General features: G+C 35.3%; 1 protein-coding gene across 17 annotated transcripts in view; it reads left to right on the top strand.

Moving 5' to 3' along the window:
* Window positions 1-25,633, top strand: part of LOC105481927 (leucine rich repeat and fibronectin type III domain containing 5) — a 287,305-nt gene that overhangs the window by 249,169 nt on the left and 12,503 nt on the right. For 5 of the 17 annotated variants that reach the window (XM_071100266.1, XM_071100264.1, XM_071100252.1 and 2 more), the window contains 5 exons: window positions 8,551-8,667; window positions 12,866-12,950; window positions 15,805-15,883; window positions 17,972-19,376; window positions 22,198-22,910. In XM_071100266.1, the coding sequence (XP_070956367.1) occupies window positions 17,992-19,376; window positions 22,198-22,910 (2,098 nt within the window). In that variant the 5' untranslated portion in view covers window positions 8,551-8,667; window positions 12,866-12,950; window positions 15,805-15,883; window positions 17,972-17,991. Of the gene's footprint in view, window positions 1-8,550; window positions 8,668-12,865; window positions 12,951-15,778; window positions 15,884-17,971; window positions 19,377-19,622; window positions 19,906-22,197; window positions 22,911-25,633 lie in introns of those variants that run through there. The other 12 variants (XM_071100265.1, XM_071100263.1, XM_071100262.1 and 9 more) reach the window with 8 other exon arrangements.

Here is a 25,633-nt window from a genome sequence, read left to right as displayed (position 1 = left end):
AAAGACACATCTTACATGGCAGCAGAGAAGAGAGAAGGGAAACTCCCCCTTATAAAACCATCAGAACTTATGAGACTTATTCACTATCAGGAGAACAGGAAGAGAAAGACCCACCCCATGATTCAGTTACCTCATACTGGGTCCCTCCCATGACACATGGGAATTGTGGGAGCTACAATTCAACACGAGATTTTGGTGGGGACACAGCCAAACCATATCAATAATTGTGACCATGGTGCACATTTGACTTTTAACTCAATTTTTAATCTAAATATTTTTTATTAGTTTACTATGGCTGTGAAATTAATAAAGACTGAAGCTTTAAAACAGTACACATGTATTATCTCCAGTTGTCATGCAGTAGGAATCTAAACCCATCTTAGCTATGTTCAAGGCTATGATAAATGTATTGGCCTGATTGAGTCTTCTGTTCAATCAGAACAATGTATTGGTCTTCTGTTCAAGGCTATGATAAATGTATTGGCCTGATTGAGTTTTCATTTGGAGGCTTAACTAGGGAAGAACTCACTTCCAAGCTCTTCCAAGTTGTTGGTAAAATTCATTTTCTCACTGCTATAGAATTATGACAGTTTATTTTTTCAAAGCCAGCAATTAAGAGAGGGAATCTTCTGTTTGGAGTCTCTAACTTCAGGAAAAAGACCTTCCGTCAAATGATTCGCCCAATATGACATCCCCCAAGATAACTGTATTAGTCTGTTTACCTGCTGCTAATAAAGACATACTCCAGACTGGGTAATTTAAAAGGAAAGAGGTTTAATTGACTCACAGTTCCACATGGCTAGGGAGGCCTCATAATCATGGCGGAAGGTAAATGAGGAGCAAAGTCATGTCTTACATGGCAGCAGGCAAGAGAGCATGTGCAGGGGAACTCCCCTTTACAAAACCATCAGATTTCATGAGACTTATTCACTGTCATGAGATCTGCACGGGGAAAATCCACCCCCAGTGGGTCTATCCCACGACACGTGGGGATTATTACAATTCAAGGTAATAGTTCGGTGGGGACACACAGCCAAACCATATCAATAACTCTCTTTTTATTAACTCAAAGTCAAATAATTAGGAGTTGTACATACATATACAAACTGCCTTTTTTACTGACATTTAATACTGATTGGAAGTTAAAACTTTTAACTACACTCAATGGAATAAGATTACACAAAAGTGTATACACCAGAGAGTAGCAATAACAGGGACATCTTAAAATTATGCCAACATACATTGTAACATATTTTATCATCATTTTTAACCCTCAAAGATTTTTTATGACTGTGTTATATTACAACCAACCAGGTATATTATAAATCTCCTAAATACTAGATTACCAGTACATGTTTAGGTTGTATATGTCAGTTTTTAAGGTTTGAAAAATTCCAATAATATCTGATAAATATTTGGGCCTTGATATTCTCAGCTAGGAGTAGGTGCTTTTAAAAACTGGAAGAAAATGTGGGATGGGACCTTACTTAAAAACCATCTGATTCTATTTTTTAAATCCTAGGAACAAAACTAGATACTAGATTTATGTCATTAAAAAAGAAATGCTTGCACCAATAGACTTGCCAGCTGAAAAATGAAAAATAATAATCAAATCAAAAGTAATTATTATTTTGTGTAATAACAAATAACAGTAAAAAATACTCCCAGATTTAGGCCAGGTGCAGTGACTCATGCCTGTAAGCCCAGCAATTTGGGAGGCCGAGGCAGGTAGATAACCTGAGGTCAGGAGTTTAGGACCAGACTGGTCAAGATGGCAAAACCCTACCTCTACTAAAAAATACAAAAATTGGTTGGGTGTAGTGGTGGGCATCTGTAATCCCAGCTACTCGGGAGGCTGAGTCAGGATAATTTCTTGAACCTGGAAGGTGGAGGTTGTAGGGAGCCGAGATCACACCATTGCACTCCAGCTTAGGCAACAAGAGCGAAACTCCATCAAAAAAAAAAAAAAAAAATTCCCAAATTTATACAATGGAGTGCTCTCAAGAAATTTTAAATGCCACATTCTTATTGTCTGCAAAGCAGCCATATCTATCCATTATATCCTCCAAGGTTTTCTACTCACAGATTTTATTTAATACCAGTATCCTGTTTATTTCAACAACTCTCCCACCCTGATTTAAACCAGAAAGTTACCTTCAAAAATAGATTACCCCAATTAATTTATTATCTCTTAGCACATTCCAACTTTTTTTCCTACATTCTAATTAATATTACTCTACCTGCTCTTTTACCTAAGCCAAAGATGAGGACATTAGCCAACACTTGGCTTAGTCCACATATGTAACCAATAACCAGGTTGGAAAGCTTTTTATTATTATCATTTTACATTCTTATGGTTAGGGAATGTGGGCTCAATGGCTTTTTTAAAATAAGAATTTATTTAGCTGGCTTGAAATAAAAATTTCACCTAACTATCTAACTTACTCTCAAGAAATACTTCAGAGCCTGAATGAACAGTGCCTGTCTGCTGTGATAGATGACAGATATAGGCTAAATGTGTTTACTCACTGTAATCATCATATAATATTTGTTTTTAGTAATTTTGTTACAGCTTAGAGATATACCTGTCAAAAACTTCTCAATTAGTAGAGAACTTTTATGACTATGCCGAATCGCTAACGTGGATGATTTAATATTAAAAGAACCCAAGTTACTCTTAACTTTTTGAAAACTTTACAGAAAAGATCTACACACAAAAAGTGTCTAAAGTATCTATAGACATATAGACTTGAATGCGTGCTATGTTTTTTCCTAATCATGTTAGCATATTCATATTTGATGCTTTAATGATTTAAAATCATACTGTAACCAAGTGAAATTAGTTTGGCTGTAAATAACAGACTTTTCAAAATAGTAGTAGTTTAAGCATGTTAAAGAGTAATCCAGGGCTGGTAGAGCAAATTCAAGACAATTAGGAATGACTCCTTACTATCCTTGCTCATGACTCTCATCTTCAAGGTCACCTTAATGTCCCAGTTTGCTGCTAGAGTTCCACACGTTATATTCAAACTGTAATTCTAAAGAAGGCAAACAGCACAGGACAAGTAGGGTAGATCCCATCTCAGTTATCTCCTTGTAAGCAGCCTGTTCTGAAGTTCTCAACATTTTCGCTTATGTATCGTTGGAAGGCACAATTTACAAAACAAACTTCATTTTGGGCAATGCAACAGGTAAAAATTAGGTTCTTCTAAAGAAGGGACAAGTGGATATTGGAAATGCAACTAGTACTTTCTCATACACACACATAACACAGGCACATAAGTGTGCGCACAGATATGTGTATAGATTTGCATACACAAAAAGTATATATGATAGTTTATTCTATTTTTCCACTAAACATTTGTCTAAATTCCACTTCTTTATGAGTCATAAACATTTTAATGACTTGATTTAAAATTCATTGAGTTGATGTAGCATTGTTCACCCTAAAATTGGTAATAGGCTGTTTCCACATTTTTATTGTTCTTGCTTACTACACTGCTGCAATAATGACTGCTGCTGCTGCTGCTGCTGAAGGAGAATCTGTCCTGGGCCAGGCATTTTGTTAAAGAGTTTATATTTACAATAGGTGAAAAAAACTACATCTTGATCCTATTTTCGGCATAGTGCAGGATTTGAAGGAAACACAAACTCAAATCACAGAAACACAATTAATGCAGAGCTTTCTTACATTTTTCTTTAGAGTAGAAGAGCAGAGTACACTTCCCAAAATACAATAAAATGTACTAAATACTCTTAACCCTCCATTTTCCTAAGACAGAAGAGAGAGTAAGAGAGAGCGGGGGAGGGGGGAGAGAGAGAGAGAGAGACAGAGAGACAGAGAGACAGAGAGAGAGAAAGAGAGAGAGCAGAGAGCAGAGAGAGAGAGCAGAAAGGAGAGAGAGAGAGAGAGAGAGAAAAAGAAATTGCTTTCAGTGATATAAAATCTTCCATATGGTGTTAGTTTGTCAAAATATTTCTGTAGGAGTACTGCCGGAACTTTCCACCCGCACACATACTTAGTATTTATACCCTAGTAAATTCACTTTTCTTCCTTCTCTATGTGGGTATGCCTTTCTTCTCCCATTTTTCATGTTCACAGAGTCTCAGCTATTCAATTTGATTTTCTGAAAGCAATAACTAGGCTACCTCAATGCCCCAATAATATGAAAAGAAATTATTTTCTGAAGAATTTTCCATATTTCTAGATGTCTGAATTCTGTCATACAGCATCTCTATATGGATGATCATTCTTTCTGCATTGCTTTACTACTGTGTTTCTTTAATTGCTATGGCAACAGCACAACAGAGCCGATATAACCACAGGGACTATAGTTACAAGAAATGCTAATACCCTGGGGAAACTGAAATACAGTGGATAGTATGACATCTCTATGGCTCAGAGATTCACCTTTCAGAATTTCAAGGGAAAACTGAATAAAGTAATAAATCATTTATTAGATTTGAAACACCAGTTAATAACATTCAAATTTATATTATAACCTTTTTTATGTCAAGCTGTCATAAATCAAGGTGAATTCTGGGAAAGAGGCTGCTATATTATCGGAAATTGGAAGAAACAGGGGTCATCTACTGTGCTGAGGTAGCAGCAAGATGATTTCATTGCATTTCACATTTGTGGCAATGTTCAATGTGTGAACCTTTCCTAATTCCTGTGACCATTGAAGCCTAATTATCCTGCAATGAGATGCAGTAGAAAGAGAACTAGGACATTAAATTCAGGTTGGAATCTTAGATACCTAGTAATGCCTTCTGACCTTCACTGAGATTCAGATTCCTCATTAATCAATGGTGTAGAACTCAAGATCTTTTTACTCTGATGCTTTCCAAAAGGCACAGATATGTTGAGGCAAACACCTTCAGGTTTGACATTGATAGGGAGCAACAGGGCAATATCACAGCAACAATAGTCTGTAACTGAAAGGTAACAACTCTGCTTATTTATCCGAAGCTACATGCCTATCTACATTTAATATAGAATATTGGTCTTTGCTATACTTTCTTGAGTCCTTTTCCCTCTTCCTCATAATACACTTTAATTTATCAAGTAGAGGAATTTGACTATCCTTGTTTTATTGTACCTTCAAAAGCAATGCCCCGGGGAATGTACTTTTCACAAACAAAGTGGATAATCAAATTATTTATCTAAATGAATATATTAGTCCATTCTCACACTGCTAATAAAGACATACCCAAGACTGGGTAATTTATAAAGAAAAGAAGTTTAATTGACTCACAGTTTAGCGGGGCTGGGAAGGCCTCAGGGAACTTACAATTATTGTGGAAGGAGAAGCAAACACATCCTTCTTCACTTGGTGGGAGCAAGAAGTGCTGAGCAAAAGGAGAAAAAGCCCCTTAATAAAATCACCAGATCTCATGAGAACTCACTCACTATCACAACAACAGCATGAGGGTAACCGCCCCTATGATTCAATTACCCCCCACTTTGTCGCTCCCGTGACACATAGGGATTGTAGGAGCTGCGAAATTGAGATGAGATTTGGGTGGGGACAAAGGCAAACCATATCAACAAATAACCATCTACTCCCCAGATTAATTGTACTTATCTTCTGGAGGTACTACTGGTTTAATTAATTGAAGTTTTATGTATAAATTATCTTCCTCTTTTCTACACACATCACTCCCCTTTCCCAAATATTTCTCACTTATTTCTGCACATGCATAGGAAATTCTCATGATCAACAAAAATTCATTTTAGGGAACAATTGCCACCTGTGCCAGCTGACTCAACTCCAAACTACTGCTGTTCCAGCACTGTAGGGAATCTTCACAGCCTCTTAGCACTGGCCTTTTCTAGGCTGCTTTTTCTCCCCAAGCCATTTTCTGCAAGAAAGAATACATTTACCTTTACGGTTCCTAGTAGTATTTACTGGTAGGATCCATGGGTTCCCAATATCACATAGAGTCTCTATAGGGCGATTTCTGAGTAGGCAAGATAGGTGACAACTCAAGCCATACCAATTAAAGAATACTGAGCTTTCTTTACATACAGAAATCACTCTCTTGTGTGAGGTAGAATTTATACACTTAAAAGAAAACTTAGCATTGTGAATTAAATTATTTGGGTGACTTTAGTCATGTTTTCACTTACCAAAGGAAAATGAATGACTATAGCTAAGTGTGTCATTTTGGTTGCCTCCCAAGTTGTTCTGATGTCTTTACTATGTGAAAGAAAAGAGTCTTTAGGACCCCAAACTCATAATGCCGAAGGGAAAATTAAGGTTGGAAACTGAGTCATGCAATACTGTCTTCCTTTTGTTCCCCAAAAGAGAGCTGTTATATCACAACCCTGGGTCCTGACTTCATACATAAATCAAGTTCCCACAATAGGCCACATGTTTACCCAGCTGGCCTCCCTCACACATTTCTCATGAGGAAATTCCCTGTAAGCTTCTAAATCTTTCAGAATACATATGTAACCTGAAAGATACATATGAATACATGTAAGGGAGATATACCCCTCTATAAACTACTGCTAACCCCAAGTTCTGTTTTATCTCACCCTGACTATGTCAATTACCAGTTTATCTTCACAGGTGCAGGACAAGAGCAGATCAGAAATCATTCCTCCACCTACCCAGAGAAGAATGCGTAATTGACTTCTTCTCTATTGTATTTGTTCATGTTTCCTATATTTTATGTAAAATGTAGACATACTGAACACCAGAGGAATGCATAATTGTCTTTTTCTTTTACTCCATTTCACATGTAAAATATAGGTTTACTGAGCACTAATCGGAGTCTCAGAAGAATGTGACCATTTTCCTTACTACCTACCTGCCCTCTCTCTTTTTTTTTAATTTACTTTTTATTATTATTATACTTTAAGTTCTAGGGTACATGTGCATAACGTGCAGGTTTGTTACATATGTATACTTGTGCCATGTTGCTGTGCTGCACCCATCAACTCGTCAGCACCCATCAACTCGTCCTTTACATCAGGTATAACTCCCAATGCAATCCCTCCCCCCTCCCCGCTCCCCATGATAGGCCCCGGTGTGTGATGTCCCCCTTCCCGAGTCTAAGTGATCTCATTGTTCAGTTCCCACCTATGAGTGAGAACATGTGGTGTTTGGTTTTCTATTCTTGTGATAGTTTGCTAAGAATGATGGTTTCCAGCTGCATCCATGTCCCTACAAAGGACACAAACTCATCCTTTTTTATGGCTGCATAGTATTCCATGGTGTATATGTGCCACATTTTCTTAATCCAATCTGTCACTGATGGACATTTGGGTTGATTCCAAGTCTTTGCTATTGTGAATAGTGCCGCAATAAACATACGTGTGCATGTGTCTTTATAGCAGCATGATTTGTAATCCTTTGGGTATATACCCAGTAATGGGATGGCTGGGTCATATGGTACATCTAGTTCTAGATCCTTGAGGAATTGCCATGCTGTTTTCCATAATGCTTGAACTAGTTTACAATCCCACCAACAGTGTAAAAGTGTTCCTATTTCTCCACATCCTCTCCAGCACCTGTTGTTTCCTGACTTTTTAATGATCGCCATTCTAACTGGTGTGAGATGGTATCTCATTGTGGTTTTGATTTGCATTTCTCTGATGGCCAGTGATGATGAGCATTTTTTCATGTGTCTGTTGGCTGTCTGAATGTCTTCTTTTGAGAAATGTCTGTTCATATCCTTTGCCCACTTTTTGATGGGGTTGTTTGTTTTTTTCTTGTAAATTTGTTTGAGTTCTTTGTAGGTTCTGGATATTAGCCCTTTGTCAGATGAGTAGATTGCAAAAATTTTCTTCCATTCTGTAGGTTGCCTGTTCACTCTGATGCTGCCCTCTCTTTTATCCCTCCTGCTTGCTCTTTCTCCTTTAAATACTGAAGTTTCCAAAACCCTCTTGGGAAAAGTGCACAATACAGAGGCTCCTATGCCTTGTGTTTTTCCCTGAAGCATCCTCACCCTTTGGCTAAACAACCTCCATCAATTGAGACACTCATCAAAATCACTTTTTGGTTAACAACCACAATAATCTGCTAGCACCTTTAAAATGTAATTTGATTGTAAAGAGAGACAAATAAAATAAATGAGTAAATGACATAATGAATGTAAAGTGTCATTGTTTACAATATGAGAATTAAAAATCCTTTATATGAAAGTTCTACATAATCAGAAAAACACAATATAAATAATATTTACCACTAACAACCTAGTATAATAGGAAGAACATGGCTTTGGGAAATAGATCTCTCTCTCTCTCTCTCTCTCTCTCTCTCTCTCTGTCTCTCTCTGTCTCTCTCTCTCTCTCTTAAAACTACCTTTTGTTTACTTTCTTTACGACTGTGAGAGTATCGCTTACATTTCCTAAATTCAGTTTTATCATATAAAATGGTAATAAAGTAACTATATGCAGTTGTGCAAGTATTAAATAGAATTTGGGATAAGTACATAGTATGGCAAGTCCATTTTAGCTTTCTAATGTAAGCTAACAAAATTAATATATATTGAATAAGTTTATTTTATTTTATTTTATTTTATTTTATTTGTGTCAAGGTCTCATTCTGTTGCACAGGCTGAAGTGCAGTGGGATGATCAAAGCTCACTGAAGCCTCGAACCCCTGGACCCAAGCTATCCTGCGGCTTCAGGCTCCTGAGTACCTGGGATCACAGGTGCAGAATACTATGCCTTGCTAATAAATTTTCAAAATGACATAAAATATCTTTTTATGCAGCCTTCACCTCAATTTTAGAAAGCAATGAATATCTGGAATATTTGCATATCTACAAGTCAGAGAAGGCACAAGTTAGAGAAGCCATGATCATGACAAATTCTGTTTCCTCATCTATAAAATAAAGAAATTATTACTTACTTTGTGTTTACCTATCTTCAATAAATGATAGCTATTATTTTTTAAATTGTTTGGTTTGTATAAGTAATTGGTCTCTTATGTGGAGTTAATTTATGCAAATAATGTTTATGTAAATTTATATCATGGTACAAATACGTGTGTGTGTGTGTGTGTGTGTAGATATACACACGCACATGTTGAGAACAAAAATTACAGGATACTATATTAAGAACTCAGAAACCAATTAGGACTATGCAAATTTAAATATCAAAGTATAATAAGTCAACATTTTTGTAGTTGGCCATCTATTTTAATTGTTTAAATACCTGTTTTACACAGATCCTCACTCTCTAAGTTTGGTAGATTCCTGCAATGCGCCTTGTATATGTTGCAGTTGCTAAATACATCTTCCTGAAAATATTAATGAAAGGATAAATTAATTGATGCATGGGTGAATTTTAATAATTTATTACATTCAATGTACTTAGCCATATTACTAGTGACTGTTATAATCAAATACCAAAATGTAATTGTTCTAGGTTATATATATAATATTTTGAGGCCTGAATTTTATAGGCTCAATAATAACATCATTAGTATGTATTTTAATGAAAAATAATGTTATAATGTTAGCATTTATAGTCTCTCTAGAAAAAAGTTAGACAGAAAACCTAAAATATTTGAAATAAAACTATTAAAGGCATTTCAACATCTCAGCTATATTATAAAATATCCTTTACAATACTGTAGCCATTTAACACATCCTACAAAAACTCATCAACATCAACAGACATTAATCTTTGTCCTCAGGCATTAGTTGAGACGAACGGGCACTAATTGAATTAATAGAGTTCTACTGAATGATGGCAAGGTAGCTATGGAGAAGCCCAATAGCTTTCCTTTAACTCAGCATATGAATTGCTACCATATTGGTTTCTGCAGAGAATAGGCTTTACTCTCAGTTGGCTGTAAAATCTAAATTTGCTTTTATATTCCATCCTGGTTCCCAGAGAAGTACTGATACTCTTAAGCATATGTTATGTAATAGCCATGACAGAAAGATGGATGTGGTGATGGAAAATCATTTTTCAGTTTATGTGTAATAGACTCTTCTTTGTCTGAACAGAATTTGCTTCAAATAACATATAATAAGAAGATATGTAAATATTATATAAAGAGCTGCAACTGCATCACTATTTGCCGAGTTACAGTTCCACTCGAATATTTAACAAAAACTTGTTTATGTTGCTTATATTTAACTATTTGGAGAAAGCAATAGACAGATCGTGCTTGAAATGGCTTTACTTAACTAGATTAAAAATATAGATAGTATGTTTCATATTTATGAATTTTTAAATTATTAATTCCAGAAAAGTAAGAAAGCTATTCTGACTTTCCATTTACATTGATTTTTTAAAGAGGTTATGTATTAATATAATAAATATGTCAAGGATCAGTTTGTGAACTTGTAGGAAATGAAAACTATGCTTCTTTACATGAGATCTTACCTCCTATTTTTTAATAAACTTTGAAATCTTCACCTTGTCCAAATAACTTGGGAAAAGTCATCAATCACAATTTATATGATTTTTTTTTCATTGCTTAGAGGTCTCAAATAGAAGATAGACTTACGGGAGTTGTCCAGATTTTATTCTACACTTACTCTTACTTTCTAAATTACCATATCTGTAGTGATGTATATATGTTGACTGATGATAAAAAGTAAATCAAGCTATGAAATAGGAAATATAATTTAAGTTGCAATGGAATCACCTCATTGAACATATATGCAAAGTTAAGAATATTTATGTTCCTAAAATTCGATTAAGTTTTGATTAACTACAGATAATATGCCCTTTTATATATTCTTCTTCCTTTGGAACAAATATTTAGAAACATAATGAAAAATCACTACTTCCTTTTTTAAAAAAAAAAATTTTAATCACCTACTCACAATTACTAAAAAGTGGCAAGAATAGCATGAAGAATTTCTGTATACCCTTTACCCAGATCCCCAAATACTCACAAATACTGCCTTTGCTTTCCTCATTTTCTCCTTGTCTTCCTTCTATTTCTCTCTCTCTTTTTCTGTATATGTGTATTTATATTGTTATATATAAAATTATATATTACATGTTTAAATTGTATACGTAACTGATCATATATTATATATTTATATTATGATAGGTGGACAATTAGATCTCCACTTTGATCTGGAATTACCTTTATGAGAGGATTTTGATTTTGAATTCAGTTTCCTTAACAAATGTGATATTGTTTATATTTTCTATGTATCTTGTTGCCTATACATTTTCATCTATTAGTAGTTTGGTAATTTACATTTTTCAATGAATTTGTCCATTTCATCTATAGTATTGAGTATATATATTGGTATGACAGGGAATTTTGTATTTTCTTATTATTCTCATTGGCAATTATTAGTTTCTCTCGTTTTTTCTTAATTATCTTGCAGGGATCAATTTTATCAACTTTTTTTTTTTTTTTTTGACAGTCTCACTCTGTTGCCCAGACTGGAGTGCAGTGGCAATATCTCAGCTCACTGCAAGCTCTGCCTCCTGGGTTCACACCATTCTCCTGCCTCAGCCTCCCCAGTAGCTGGGACTACAGACGCCCACCACCACGCCCGGATAATTTTTCGTATTTTTAGTAGAGACGGGGTTTCACCGTATTAGCCAGGATGGTCTTGATCTCCTGACCTCATGGTCTGCCTGCCTTGGCCTCCCAAAGTGCTAGGATTACAGGCATGAGCCACTGTGCCTGGCCCTCAATCTTTTCTAAAACACAGCTTGTGACTTTATGTATTTTTTCTATTTTTTGGTCTGATTTCTATTTTATACATTTCTGCTCATTCTAATAGTTTCATTTCTTCTATTTACTCTGGTTTATATTTCTTTTCTAGCTTCTTAGGTATCAAGCTTAGATAACTGATTTTAAATCATGTTTTCTTTCTAATAATATATTTAGTCTGAATTACCATAACAATTCAAACACACTACATTTTATACCATAAATTATTATACTTTAATTTCAATTTAATTAATTTAATTTAATTTAATTTCAATTTAATAGTCTTGCTAAAGTTCTATGAGAATCTAGATAGAATGTGTATTATCTGTTTATTGAAGTTATATTTTATAATTATAAATTAGGTTAGGTTTGTTGATAGTGCTGTGTAAATCTTTTATAGCTACAGCTCTCTCTTTTTGTTCAGCTTATTCTATCAATTAATAATGAAAGAGAGGAGTTTGTATCTCCAATTGTAACTGTGGATTTTAAAAAATTCCCTTTTTTCTGTCATGTGTCATTTCATGTATTTTGAAGATCTTTTGCTAAGTTCGTGTACATTCAATGTTTTCGTGGTTTCTTGATGAATTGATCCTTTTACTCTATAAAATGCCCATATTTATCTCTGATATACTGTTTGCCTTTTTCTAATTTATAGCCACATCAGCTTTTTATGTTTAGTGTTTTAATGACATATCTTTTTCAGCCTTTTACTTTTAGTTATTCATATCTTTATTTTCAACATGCATTTTTCTGAATGCTTCATGGATGGCCTGGTTATTTTAGGCAGGATAAAAATCTTTGCCTTTAACTTTTACATCCCATTCGTGTTTGAAGTTTTTCATGTAGTTTAGGATTAAGTCTACTACCTTGGCAATGATTTTCTATTTTCCCACTGGGTTCATTATTTCTCTTTTCCTTCTATACTGGTGAACTGCTGTTGTTACATCTTGCACAGAATATGAGATAAATTTTTCTTAGATTTTGCCTAGCTGTAAATACTTTTTAATGCATTTTGAAGGATACTTTTATTGGATATAAATTCTAGAGTATATTCTTTTATTCTTTATAAATTTTAAATATATTATTTCATTTTCTTTTGACCTTAATTATGATGAAAATTCAGTTGTAAATTCTACAGTTACCCTCCATGCATGCAATACCTTTTTCTCTGCCTCTTTTAATAAATTTTTATCTTTATATTTGGATTTCAGCCATTTGTTCTTTTGTGCCCAGGTGGTTGTCTGCTGCATTGGTCTTTTTATATTATCAATGTCATCAACTCTGGAATCTCTTCAGGTATTTTTACTTCTACGATTTATTCTGCCCCATTCTCCCTTTCTTTCTGAGAGCGATTAAAATTATGATAATATTAATCATTCAAATATTTTTCCCTCAGATCTAATACTTTTTGTTCTGTTCTCTCAGGCTTTTTAAATCTGATTTTAGTTTTTTTTTTCTATTAATTTATCTTCGGTTACATTTATACTTTTCTTCTGCTCTGCCCAATCTTCTGTTACGAAGATTTTAGATCGTATACATTTAAAAATTGTTTTTCACATCTCTGCTAAAATTTCCCATCAAATCATGCGTGATGTCCTTCTTTTCCTGTAGACACGTTAGAATTTTTATTATAGTAATTTTATGCTTCCTTTGGTAATTGTAATATCTGGGGTGTCTCTGGATCTGCTTCTATTAATCACTTTCTTTTTAATGTTGGTCACTTTTTCTTGCTTCTTCAGGTTTTTATGTGAAGTGAATTCTTACATGTCTAGGAATTTCCTATTTAGTAAGACCTGAGATCTGTGCCCTACGGTGGTTTTCGAGATCTATCTCTATTTTACCGATGAATCTTTTGATCTCTAAATTTCTGGAGGCCTCACCACCCTGCTTTAGAGCTCTGGGGCCAGATTTGTTGGTGGCCTAGCAGAATTTTTTTAATCTCAAATCTCACCCCTAGTATTTTTATTTTTCTTTTGGCTGCAGCTACCCATATCTCTTCCTAGAGATATCCTCTAGGAAGCTCTAGGAAGGATTTTTCAGCTGCCCAATGTCACCCTAGGCATTTTGTCGTTAAAATCAGGAGTATTTGTAGGGAGATGAAGGGGACTGAGCTCTCCCACCCCTCCATCAATCCTGATAGATGAAATCCCTGAGGGACTGTATTTTTCTCCCAGTTCCTCTGCATTTTTCCCATTCTTTCCAAGCTGAAAAGCAAGTTTGCCCAAAATGTTTCTTTCAATTTTCCTTTCCTTCCTCATTTTTTTTCTCATCTGAAAATAACATGTATCTGAGAGAAATTATCTCTATCCTCTCTCTATTCCCATATTTTTTAAGATAATATTTCTGTTACTCATGAAAGTAACAAGAATGAGATAGGTGTTAATATTTTCTCACTGTTACTATTGGGGCTCTTGTGGATTCTATTTTGTTATATCCAACCACAAATGCATTCTTAAAAGTTTGGTAAAATGTAGGCAGGATTCCTTTTATCCCAAGTTATGTCAGATAGATAGGATGTCCTAGTTTCTATTTTGTTGGTGGGGGAAATAGAGAACAGCTATGTATTTCCTTTTTTTCTTTTTTTGAGACGGAGGCTTGCTCTGTCACCTAGGCTGGAGTGTAATGGCGTGATCTCCACTCACTGAAACCTCCACCTCCCAGGTTCATGCCATTGTCCTGCCTCAGCCTCCCCAGTAACTGGGACTACAGGTGTGCACTACCACGCCCAGCTAATTTTTGTATTTTTAGTAGAGACGGGTTTTCACCATATTGGCCAGGATGGTCTCGAATTCCTGACCTCGTTATCTGCGCCCCCGTCCCCCGCGCTTCCCAAAGTGCTGGGATTACAGGCGTGAGCCACCACCCCTGGCCATTTCCTCCCTTTTATCAAGGACTGTCACCTCTGGAAGTTAGATTCTTTAAGTTTATTTGTATTCCAAAGGTTATAATGTTGTTATTTTTAAAAATATTATTTGTAGCTTATCCAGCTTATTTTGTTTGCTTAGGATGACAGTGATGGTTTCTTATTACTTTCTATATTTATTCCAGAAATACTATTTATAAACACATTAAAATGAAACAAAAATATTGCATACATATCTACAGATGGTTCATTTCTGTTGTTCTTTAGTCATTTATAAAGTTTCAAGTTTCTTCCATATGTAATTTTCCTTCAACCCAAAGACACTATCCTTTACATTTTCATATAAGTGCAGGTTTGCTTATGAAGAAACTGTTTCTCTTAAAATTTCTTACCTTGTTTTCATCTTTTATGAAAGTATAATCCTACCTAGGTTGCTAGGTTTTCCTTTCTTCATGGAGCACTTTAAAGATGTTTTTCATTATCTTCCATCTCACTTTATTTACAATGAGAAGTCAGTGAGGAGTCAGCAGTTACTTTTGTTTTGTTTACCTTACCTTATTGTAATCCCGTCTTATTTCTATGCCTACATTTAAGATTACTTTTCCTCTGGTTATCTGCAATTTGACGATGATGTGTCTTGGCATGGTTTCATTGTGTTGAGCTTGGATTTATAGATTTTTTTATAACATTCAACAAATTATTTGCTTTTATTTCTTTAAATATATTTCAGACTAACAGCATTCTTCTGATATTGCAATTACATATGTGTTTGACTTCTTAACATCGTTCCACAGGTCATTGGATTTTTGTTCCTTTTCCTTTCATCCCTTTTTATCAGTATTACAGCATGGTTTGTACCTATTACCCTGCCTCCACTTACATAGATTACCAGAGCCCTTCTTCAATAACTCTCTTTTCGTTAGGATACTGCTCCACAAATTCAAGCCACCTGAGACTCTGTGCTCTCCAATCTTTGTCTTTTCAGTTTAACAAGACTATTTATACGTTGCCTTGTTCCCCCTTCTTGTGCTGTGATTTGGAAAATGTCTCCGGGGATAATTATAGAATTCATTTTTAACTCACTATCTCAAGGATCACGGTTCTGTATTTATTCATTTCCAATGTCTAAAACTTGTTGTTTTATATATTTTTGTAATTTTATTTGTTAATGCTTGTTTTGGAAAGGCTAGTTTAATACCAGTTAGTAACGAACAGAAGATTCTATCTTTATTTGTTGATAATGATCATTTTTATTAACTAGATCACATTTCATATGGCATCAAATAGGTGTTGTGCCGGACACCTCTTAACCTCAGTAGGAAGGATCCAGGTTCAAGAAGCGGAAGAAGAGACCCAGAGCCAGCAAGTGAGATATGGGGTTTGATTAGGGGATTACATACAGGGAAGAGTCCAGTGGTCACAGGCTGGACAACATATCTGCCTTACGTACAGTCCAGTGGTGGCAGGCTGGTCAGGAAAACCACAACTGCTTGCAATTTCTATAGCATTTAACAAGCTCCCCACCACCACTTAACGATCTCCACCCGGCAGCCTCCGCAACCCAAAATCCAGGGCATTAATCCCCTGTACAGCCCGTGTTCCATTGGACAGGTTGGGGGTTCAGATGTTTCTCATAGACAAGGAATGAATCTCCGGACTGGCCACTCCTGGATTCCCTGGCTCAGGACACACTTTCAGGTGCCTCTGCAATCTGGGGTCGTTCTAAGGATATGTTTAAGTTATTGCTATCAGGGGCTTTTACTTTACAAAAGGCATTAAATAATTAAAAGTCATAAAATATGCTTTAATTAGAAAACTAGGCATGATATTTCCAGGATGATTTCATATTTATATTAAATTGAAAACATGTATGATTTTCTAAGCTATTTTCACCCATGGTTTTTAAAATTTCATGCGACGGCCTGAGTAAGGTAGCTCCTTCCTGGACTCGCAGCACTTTGGGAGGCTGAGGCAGGAAGATTGCTTGAGCCCAGGAGTTTGAACCCTGTCTCAAAAAAAAAAAAAAAAAAATTACCCTAGGGTGGTGGCACTTATCTGTAGTTCCAGCTACTCAGAAGGCTGAGGTGGAAGGATCCTTTGAGCTGGGGAGGTTGAAGCTGCAGTGAGCCATGATCACACCACTGTACTCCAGCCTCCAGGTTGGGTGACAGAGAAAAACTTTGCCTCGAAAAAAAAAGAGAAAAAAACTTGATGCAACATATGAGAACTTTTAATCACATATATGCTATTATTATTTTTGAGGATTGATTTCAATAGCATATACACAAGGTCAAACAGAAAAATGAAAATTGTCAAAGTGTTTATTTAAAATTAAATTTCGATAAATATACATTCATTAAGATTTTAAAAAAAGGAAAACTGAATATAATATCTTGTTGAACATACTGTTAAGTGAAACCACTGATGGCTGCTTCCCAGAAATTATCTTTAAAAATCCACATTTATAACCAATAAAATATTTTAATATTTAGGGAACTCAGAGCTATTGTGGTAAGCATTCAACTTTGTTATTTTTGAGCATAAGATTTTTGCATTTTCAGTTAAGATGTGAAGATTGGCTGGGCACATTGGCTCATGCCTGTAATCTCAGCACTTTGGGGGCTGAGGCGGGCGGAACACCTGAGGTCAGGAGTTCGTAACCAGCCTGCCCAACATGACAAACCCTGTCTCTACTAAAAATACAAGAATCAGCTGGGCATGGTGGCAGGCGCCTGTAATCCTAGCTACTTAGGGAGGCTGAAGGGTAATCACTTGAACCCGGGAGGTGGAAGTTGCAGTGAGCCAAGATCACGCCACTGCACTCCAGCCTGGGCAACAATGATAGATTCATCTCAAAAATAAAATAAAATAAAATAATAAAATAATAAAAAAGTGAAGGTTGATCTATGTCAAGATAGTTTGTAAAGTTAAAAAAATTAATCAAGAATTTGTTGTCTTCAAGGTCATGCTGCAAGCTAACAAATACTGGTTTTTTATTGTTTCCATTGAGGCTACTGAATTGACCTGCTTACAAATCTTCAAATATGCCTCTAATTTTTTAGATATCTTTATGTAACAAAATGTCCTTCAGGGTCTAGGGTATGTTCTCCTGAACTCCCAGGTCTAGAATCTCAGCCATATATCTATTTTGGTTCACCCATGGAGTACCCTGGACATACTTAAAAAATGGCACTTAGTTTGCAGAGTTATAATAATCTTTTGACTGCTTTGTTTTTCCCACTTGATTTTAAATCCCATGAAACTATCAATGGTGTATGATTCATCCCTATTGCCCATTATGGCCTTTACTACAGAATAAATATTAATACTTGTTAAGCAAACAAGTGGAATTACTTCTCTATTCTACATTGCATACAAATATTATTTTAGTAGGAATATGAATATGAATTAAATCATTGGATGCTAACATTCTATTTTGTGTCTTCTGTTACAGGCTCTTAAATCTGATCTACAATGGAAAAAATTCTTTTTTATCTGTTTTTCATTGGCATAGCAGTGAAAGCTCAGATCTGTCCAAAGCGTTGTGTCTGTCAGATTTTGTCTCCTAATCTTGCAACCCTTTGTGCCAAGAAAGGGCTTTTATTTGTTCCACCAAACATTGACAGAAGAACTGTGGAACTGCGGTTGGCAGACAATTTTGTTACAAATATTAAAAGGAAAGATTTTGCCAATATGACCAGCTTGGTGGACCTGACCCTATCCAGGAATACAATAAGTTTTATTACACCTCATGCTTTCGCTGACCTACGAAATTTGAGGGCTTTGCATTTGAATAGCAACAGATTGACTAAAATTACAAATGATATGTTCAGTGGTCTTTCCAATCTTCATCATTTGATACTCAACAACAATCAGCTGACTTTAATTTCCTCTACAGCATTTGATGATGTCTTCGCCCTTGAGGAGCTGGATCTGTCCTATAATAATCTAGAAACCATTCCTTGGGATGCTGTTGAGAAGATGGTTAGCTTGCATACCCTTAGTTTGGATCACAATATGATTGATAACATTCCTAAGGGGACCTTCTCCCATTTGCACAAGATGACTCGGTTAGATGTGACATCAAATAAATTGCAGAAGCTACCACCTGACCCTCTCTTTCAGCGAGCTCAGGTACTAGCAACCTCAGGAATCATAAGCCCATCTACTTTTGCATTAAGTTTTGGTGGAAACCCCTTGCATTGCAATTGTGAATTGTTGTGGTTGAGGCGTCTGTCCAGAGAAGATGACTTAGAGACCTGTGCTTCTCCTCCACTTTTAACTGGCCGCTACTTTTGGTCAATTCCTGAAGAAGAGTTTTTGTGTGAGCCTCCTCTCATTACTCGTCATACACATGAGATGAGAGTCCTGGAGGGACAAAGGGCAACACTGAGGTGCAAAGCCAGGGGAGACCCTGAGCCTGCAATTCACTGGATTTCTCCTGAAGGAAAGCTTATTTCAAATGCAACAAGATCTCTGGTGTATGATAACGGAACACTTGACATTCTTATAACTACTGTAAAGGATACAGGTGCTTTTACCTGCATTGCTTCCAATCCTGCTGGGGAAGCAACACAAATAGTTGATCTTCATATAATTAAGCTCCCTCACTTACTAAACAGTACAAACCATATCCATGAGCCTGATCCTGGTTCTTCAGATATCTCAACTTCTACCAAGTCAGGGTCTAATACAAGCAGTAGTAATGGTGATACTAAATTGAGTCAAGATAAAATTGTGGTGGCAGAAGCTACATCATCAACGGCACTACTTAAATTTAATTTTCAAAGAAATATCCCTGGAATACGTATGTTTCAAATCCAGTACAATGGTACTTATGATGACACCCTTGTTTACAGGTAAGAAAAATTAAGCAAATTTATATACTTACCATGCATCTTAGTGTAGAACTTGTTAATGTACTACTGATTTTTTTTAATTGGCAGTGCTCTTCTGTTTTGTAATTCCGTATTTTAAAGTGCATAGTGTAAGCTTTGAAAAAGGTGGTAATACAAGTGGGGAGATATTTTGAATGGTATTATTTTTAGAGAGTTCAACTTATATTTAATATTATGCTTACTTACTTTTTTTCCCCCTCATCTAAGAGATGTGACTATCAGAGGACAAGACTGATTTATAATAAAAATTCAAAAACATACCAGAACTTACACATCCAAATGAGTGTTCTTTCCTTCAAGGAAGTCATGTTGGGAGGCTATACCATTATCCCAATGATGCTGCCATTGCTCAAAGCACTTTTGGAATTATCTTTAGAACCTTCATCATACTATTTTGAATATCCTCAGTGGTGGCAAATCTTCGTCTTTTGAGGGTGAATTTGAATTTTGGAAACAAGCAAAAGCCATTTGGAGTCAAGTCTTGTGAATAAGGTGGGTGATCAAGATGGGTATTGCCATTTTTGGTCAAAAATAGGATGTAACTATAAAATAATGAGACTGATTTTTTGAGTGATTAAGGGGTGTGTGTGTGTGTGTGTGTGTGTGTGTGTGTGTGGTTGTGTTGTCTCACGTGTACTGGTTCTAAGAGAGTTCCAAAAAGAAACATTATAAATAATTTGAGCAGTGAAAGTATCACTGGAATTAGGTATGCAATATCCAAGTAAGGATGATGATGGGGAATTTGCACCTACTAAAGAATTTCTGGTATGTTTTTCTAAAGTTCAGCCTCATTGATTTATAGTCACATCTTGTCCAATTTTCTGTTTAAAAGACATATTTTTATCCTTTCATATAATTGAGAGACTTACTATGCCCTGGGAAATGATGCAAAACCATGGCTTTGAAATATATATAATACACACACACACACACACACACACACACACACACACATATATATATATATATAATGTTTAAGATATTCAGAAATCAGATCAGATCAGTTCCTATGTCCCCAGGTGAATTATTCAATATAATTGATTTTCATTCCTGTATGGAAATGAGAGTAAAAATTTTTTTTTTTAAAGCATGGACTAGTAGGCAAAATTAAACCTATCCTAGCTAGCCATGTGATCAACCCAGGGCAGGATTCTACCTGGCTGAGTTTCAATTCCTCGTTATTACAAGGGAGAAATTATCCCTTCATCACTAAATATGTGGGGACGTGGACTATGATACATGTATATTAACTTTAAGTAATTTGCTCTTGTCATACCAGGCTCTTCACATAACCCATGGACTACTGTCGATGACAAATACCCCTCCCCACCCCACACTTTTCTGTAGCTATTGGATATTATATATATTTTAAACATTATCTCTGTGAAATAAGCCAGATTTGATTTTCCAAATTCCAGGATTTTAATCCTGCAATGACAAGTAAAATTTTGTTAAACCGTGAGGAAATTTCTTGAATCCCTGACTTTTTTTTGTCATTTGTAAAATAGTGATAATGCCTGTCTCATAAGGTCATTGTAAAGATTAAATTTTAATGTATACAAAATGCTTAGTAATGCCTGTTGTTTAATTATAAATTAGGTCATATTCAGTTGCTACTGAAGGAACAGAGGAAAATAGACATTAACAAGAAACTTTTAGAAAGTAGTAGATTCACAGATGTCTATAAACTCTTTAATTAATTAATTAATTAATTAATTTTAAGGTAAGGTCTTGCTCTGTCACCCAGGCTTGAGTGCAGTGGCACAATCTCGGCTCACTGCAACCTCTGCCTCCCGGGTTCAAGCAATTCTCCTGTCTCAGCCTGCTGAGTAGCTGGGACTACAGGTGCCCGCCACCACTCCCAGCTAATTTTTATATTTTTAGTAGAGATGGTGTTTCACCATATCGGTCAGGCTGGTCTCAAACTCCTGACCTCAACTGATCCACCCTCATTGGCCTCCCAAAGTGCTGTGATTACAGGCATGAGCCATCGCAGTGAAAGTATCACTGAAATTAGGTGATATTAGATTTGGGCACCACCTAAACTCTTATACTTTATAAATTGTGCTCCGATGGAAATTTGCGGTAGCATAAAATGGAATGAGGGATTTATGCTGTGGTCGACAGACTTGCCTTGTTCATGTTTCTAGGATAATATTACTTATATGTTTTCATTATCCTCATTTATAGGTAAAAACATAATGGGGTCCAAGTGTTGATGGCATTAAAAAAGGATTAGATTTGTAAAGAAAATACTTTAATCTTAGTAATAATCTTAGTTATTAAATATATATTTACTGGGTGCAATTTCATTTTTCTGAAATGGAAAATAAATGCTCTGAAATGCGTATCTATTTAGATTTCTAATGTGATTGTCAACATTTTCCCTTCCTTCAAATTTGCTTTTAGTCGTAGAGGTATTGTAAGTGCTAAATGGATTTGTTTAGCAGTCAGATAATATCACAGTCACACCTTTCAAAAGTAATTTATCATCAATGATTTTTTAGCAGTGTTTTTTATTAGGAGTTCTCCTTTGCCAAGCAATGTAATTAGTAAGCTTGTGAAGGCTTGGGGTAGGAACAATTAATATAGTGCAGATGCTGACAAGGACTTTTAGCCATTTTAACTCGGTAAATATGAGATTAGATCATTTTTCAATAATTCATATGTTATAAATGTACTTAATGAATAGTAAAATGACTCCGAACTAAAGTCGTAGTGACTTTCTGTGTATATGTTTTGTTTTGTTATTACTATTAACACAAATTCCATTGTCCCTCAGAATGATACCTCCTACGAGCAAAACTTTTCTGGTCAATAATCTGGCTGCTGGAACTATGTATGACTTGTGTGTCTTGGCCATATATGATGATGGCATCACTTCCCTCACTGCCACAAGAGTCGTGGGTTGCATCCAGTTTACTACGGAACAGGATTATGTGCGTTGCCATTTCATGCAGTCCCAGTTTTTGGGAGGCACCATGATTATTATTATTGGTGGAATCATTGTAGCATCTGTGCTGGTATTCATCATTATTCTGATGATCCGGTATAAGGTTTGCAACAATAATGGGCAACACAAGGTCACCAAGGTTAGCAATGTTTATTCTCAAACTAATGGGGCTCAAATACAAGGCTGTAGTGTAACGCTGCCCCAGTCCGTGTCCAAACAAGCTGTGGGACACGAAGAGAATGCCCAGTGTTGTAAAGCTGCCAATGACAATGTGATTCAATCTTCAGAAACTTGTTCGAGTCAGGACTCCTCTACCACTACCTCTGCTTTGCCTCCTTCCTGGACTTCAAGCACTTCTGTGTCCCAAAAGCAGAAAAAAAAGACTGGCACAAAGCCAAGTACCGAACCACAGAGTGAAGCTGTCACAAATGTTGAGTCCCAAAACACTAACAGGAACAACTCAACTGCCCTGCAGTTAGCTAGCCGACCTCCCGATTCTGTCACAGAGGGGCCCACATCTAAAAGAGCACATATAAAGCCAAGTAAGTTTCTCACTTTGCCTGCTGAGAGATCCAGAGCAAGGCACGAGTGCTCCCTCGATGGAGAATTAAAGGAATACTATTGTTATATTAACTCGCCGAACACATGTGGACTGTTTTCTAAAAGAAGCATGTCTATGAATGTGATGTTTATTCATTCTGACTGTTCTGATGGTCATAGTGGAAAAGCAACTCTCAAATTCTGAGGGACTACTGAAAAGCTCTGTGTCATTTATTATTTCTTTTCAACGAAAAATCATTTTGAGAACTCACATAGAAAATTGGAATTTGCAGTTCTGATGCTGTGCATAAATCAACCTTCTCAGGAACAGTATATATATATACATATATAACTATATATATATATGTATTTATGTATATGTATACTGGAAGGAAACATAAATAAAATAATAAGGGAAAAAGCATGGCATTGCAGCAGTGCCTTTCCCTATTCTAGGACCAGCTCCTAGGACTAGCAGCAGCAGATTTAAAAAATGAAAATTGTTGTAGAAAAAAGACAGTGTTGCATAAAAAGTGATATGTTCTCTAATTTTACAAAGGACCACCTATGGATAAATGATATTTTTAAAGTAGACTGTATATTTTCTTTCAATGGTAATAGTGTTTCCTTTGTTTTTAGGGAAATGTTGTAGAGAACAACTTCATGTTGCTAAATTATTTAAAATAAAATATTCAATTAGTATACTGAGTTAATGTTAAAATTAGTTCCCTTCGAAACAACATCCTTGGTGCAGGTGCCTTAATGGTTGTAAGATATTTCTCCTCCATGACACACCTTTTTCAGTGGAAAGGGGAAGAAAGTGCAATTTATTTTGCATTTATGAAAACTCTAATCAAGTTTAAGTCACAGGCTACAAATTCCTATGCATCCACATGGACATATGAAGGTGTTTTCGTTCATTTAATACACATTTTCTGAATGAATGAGTTTTATGTTGGTCTTAATGCAAGCTAAAGAGGGAGACATACAAGACTGCCTTTATCAAAGGGGTGTTTATCTTTATCACCAAGTAAAATTTAAAAACTTCTAATGGTGTTCTCATTAGATTTATAAGTCTTATAAAGTCATTGCTCATTAAACAGGCAGTGGATTTTTTTCCCTTTGCACTATAGTTTTGCATTTGAATGTTTTCCTTTTAAAGTAAATGCATTTGCTATTTTAACCAGAAACTGTGATAAATTTAACTAGAAATCATGCCATTTAGTGAGAATACATCATTTTTTAACACAGGATTTTAAATTGAGTAGAAACTAATAATGCTCCTGGGTAATGTGGAATTATTAACAATTTACTGAAATTAAGGTCTATAGATAAATGTTTCTATTCACTCCTTGAAAAACTTAATTATATAATAATTTGAGGGTGTTTTATTAAAGATCTGTAAACAGGTTAACATCAGAGAGGTTTTGTTTTGTTTTGAGAATAAGGCTTACATGAGAACTTAGACCCATTGCTTTACACAAAAGAAATGACATTTTAGCCATAATATCGTAAGATAGGGGCTTTACTGTCTTATGTCAAGTACTCTCTGGGAGTAAGTTAAACACACAGCAAAAGTTTATTAACTTTTTCAGATCACTTGAAATACCACTTGAGATACAAGGGAGGAATGTGGAATCGTTAATTTCCTTATGCTAGAAGCATATACAACAATTTCAGTTACTGGTAACTTGACAAAGCCACATCTTCTCATACACAATGTATCATGATGCCATTCCACAGTATGTAAGATTAAAGTAGTTAGAGATGACTTTCAGTGCTAGTGTTCAAAATAATTATCCAACGGGCTTTTTTTTTTTTTTTAGGCGTTTGCTAAATCCCTTCTCTGTACTGATTCTTTTTCTAAAAAATTTGCCTTTCACATTTGCGAAGTCTAATTATCCTTCACTGCTCAGTTATTTATTCGTTGTAAGGAATAGATGAAATCACATGTGGTAGTAGTTTGCGAAGTCAAAAACAGCACTCAGAGTGAAATGTATTTTCAGCACTATTAATGTAGTAATGCTCTAATTCCAACTAAATATTTTAAATTAACATCAATTGCATAATTCCTCAATAGGTGTTGATTTGCAGAAGCATACTACTTTTTCCCTTCTTAGATTTATCAGCATGGTATTAAAAATATTTAACATACAAAAGTTTTCAAGACTTGACAAAATGAACCTTCAAAGAATTTCTGGGATTATGAAGGTTGTGATCAAAGATAAGGATGCTCTGAAATCATGCAACATCAGCGAGGTTAACATATGTACTATAAGTTACTGATGGACTTCGTATTTTCCAATATTTTTAAAAATCAATTTCCTACTTATGTTTCTAATGAAAGTTTGATTAAGTATCTTTCATTTCTCATAGACTTTTTAAATTCCATGATATTTAATCATATGATATTTATTTTGTTTGACTAACACCATTGAAAATCATTTAATGTTATTTAATATATTTGTAATATGATCATTTTTACAATATTTAAACCAAATGCTTGAACACTTGTTCTTAAAAATGATAGAAAGGTGAGTATCTGGCCTGATATTTTGCCCTTCAAGAAGTCTACATTTTGAGAGATTAACAAAAGACTGACTTATCAAGAAGGTCAATTTTTTTTTGTATTTGTTTATAAACATATGAAGAAATTTTTGCTTAAAGTAATTGCAGTGTGAAGTGACTGAAAAGTAAGTCTACGGAAAAGTTGGGGATAATATTA

Source organism: Macaca nemestrina, chromosome 7 (genome assembly GCF_043159975.1).
Source record: "Macaca nemestrina isolate mMacNem1 chromosome 7, mMacNem.hap1, whole genome shotgun sequence".
NCBI classification, from domain to species: Eukaryota; Metazoa; Chordata; class Mammalia; order Primates; family Cercopithecidae; genus Macaca; species Macaca nemestrina.
This window is presented reverse-complemented; position numbering and strand designations above follow the sequence as displayed.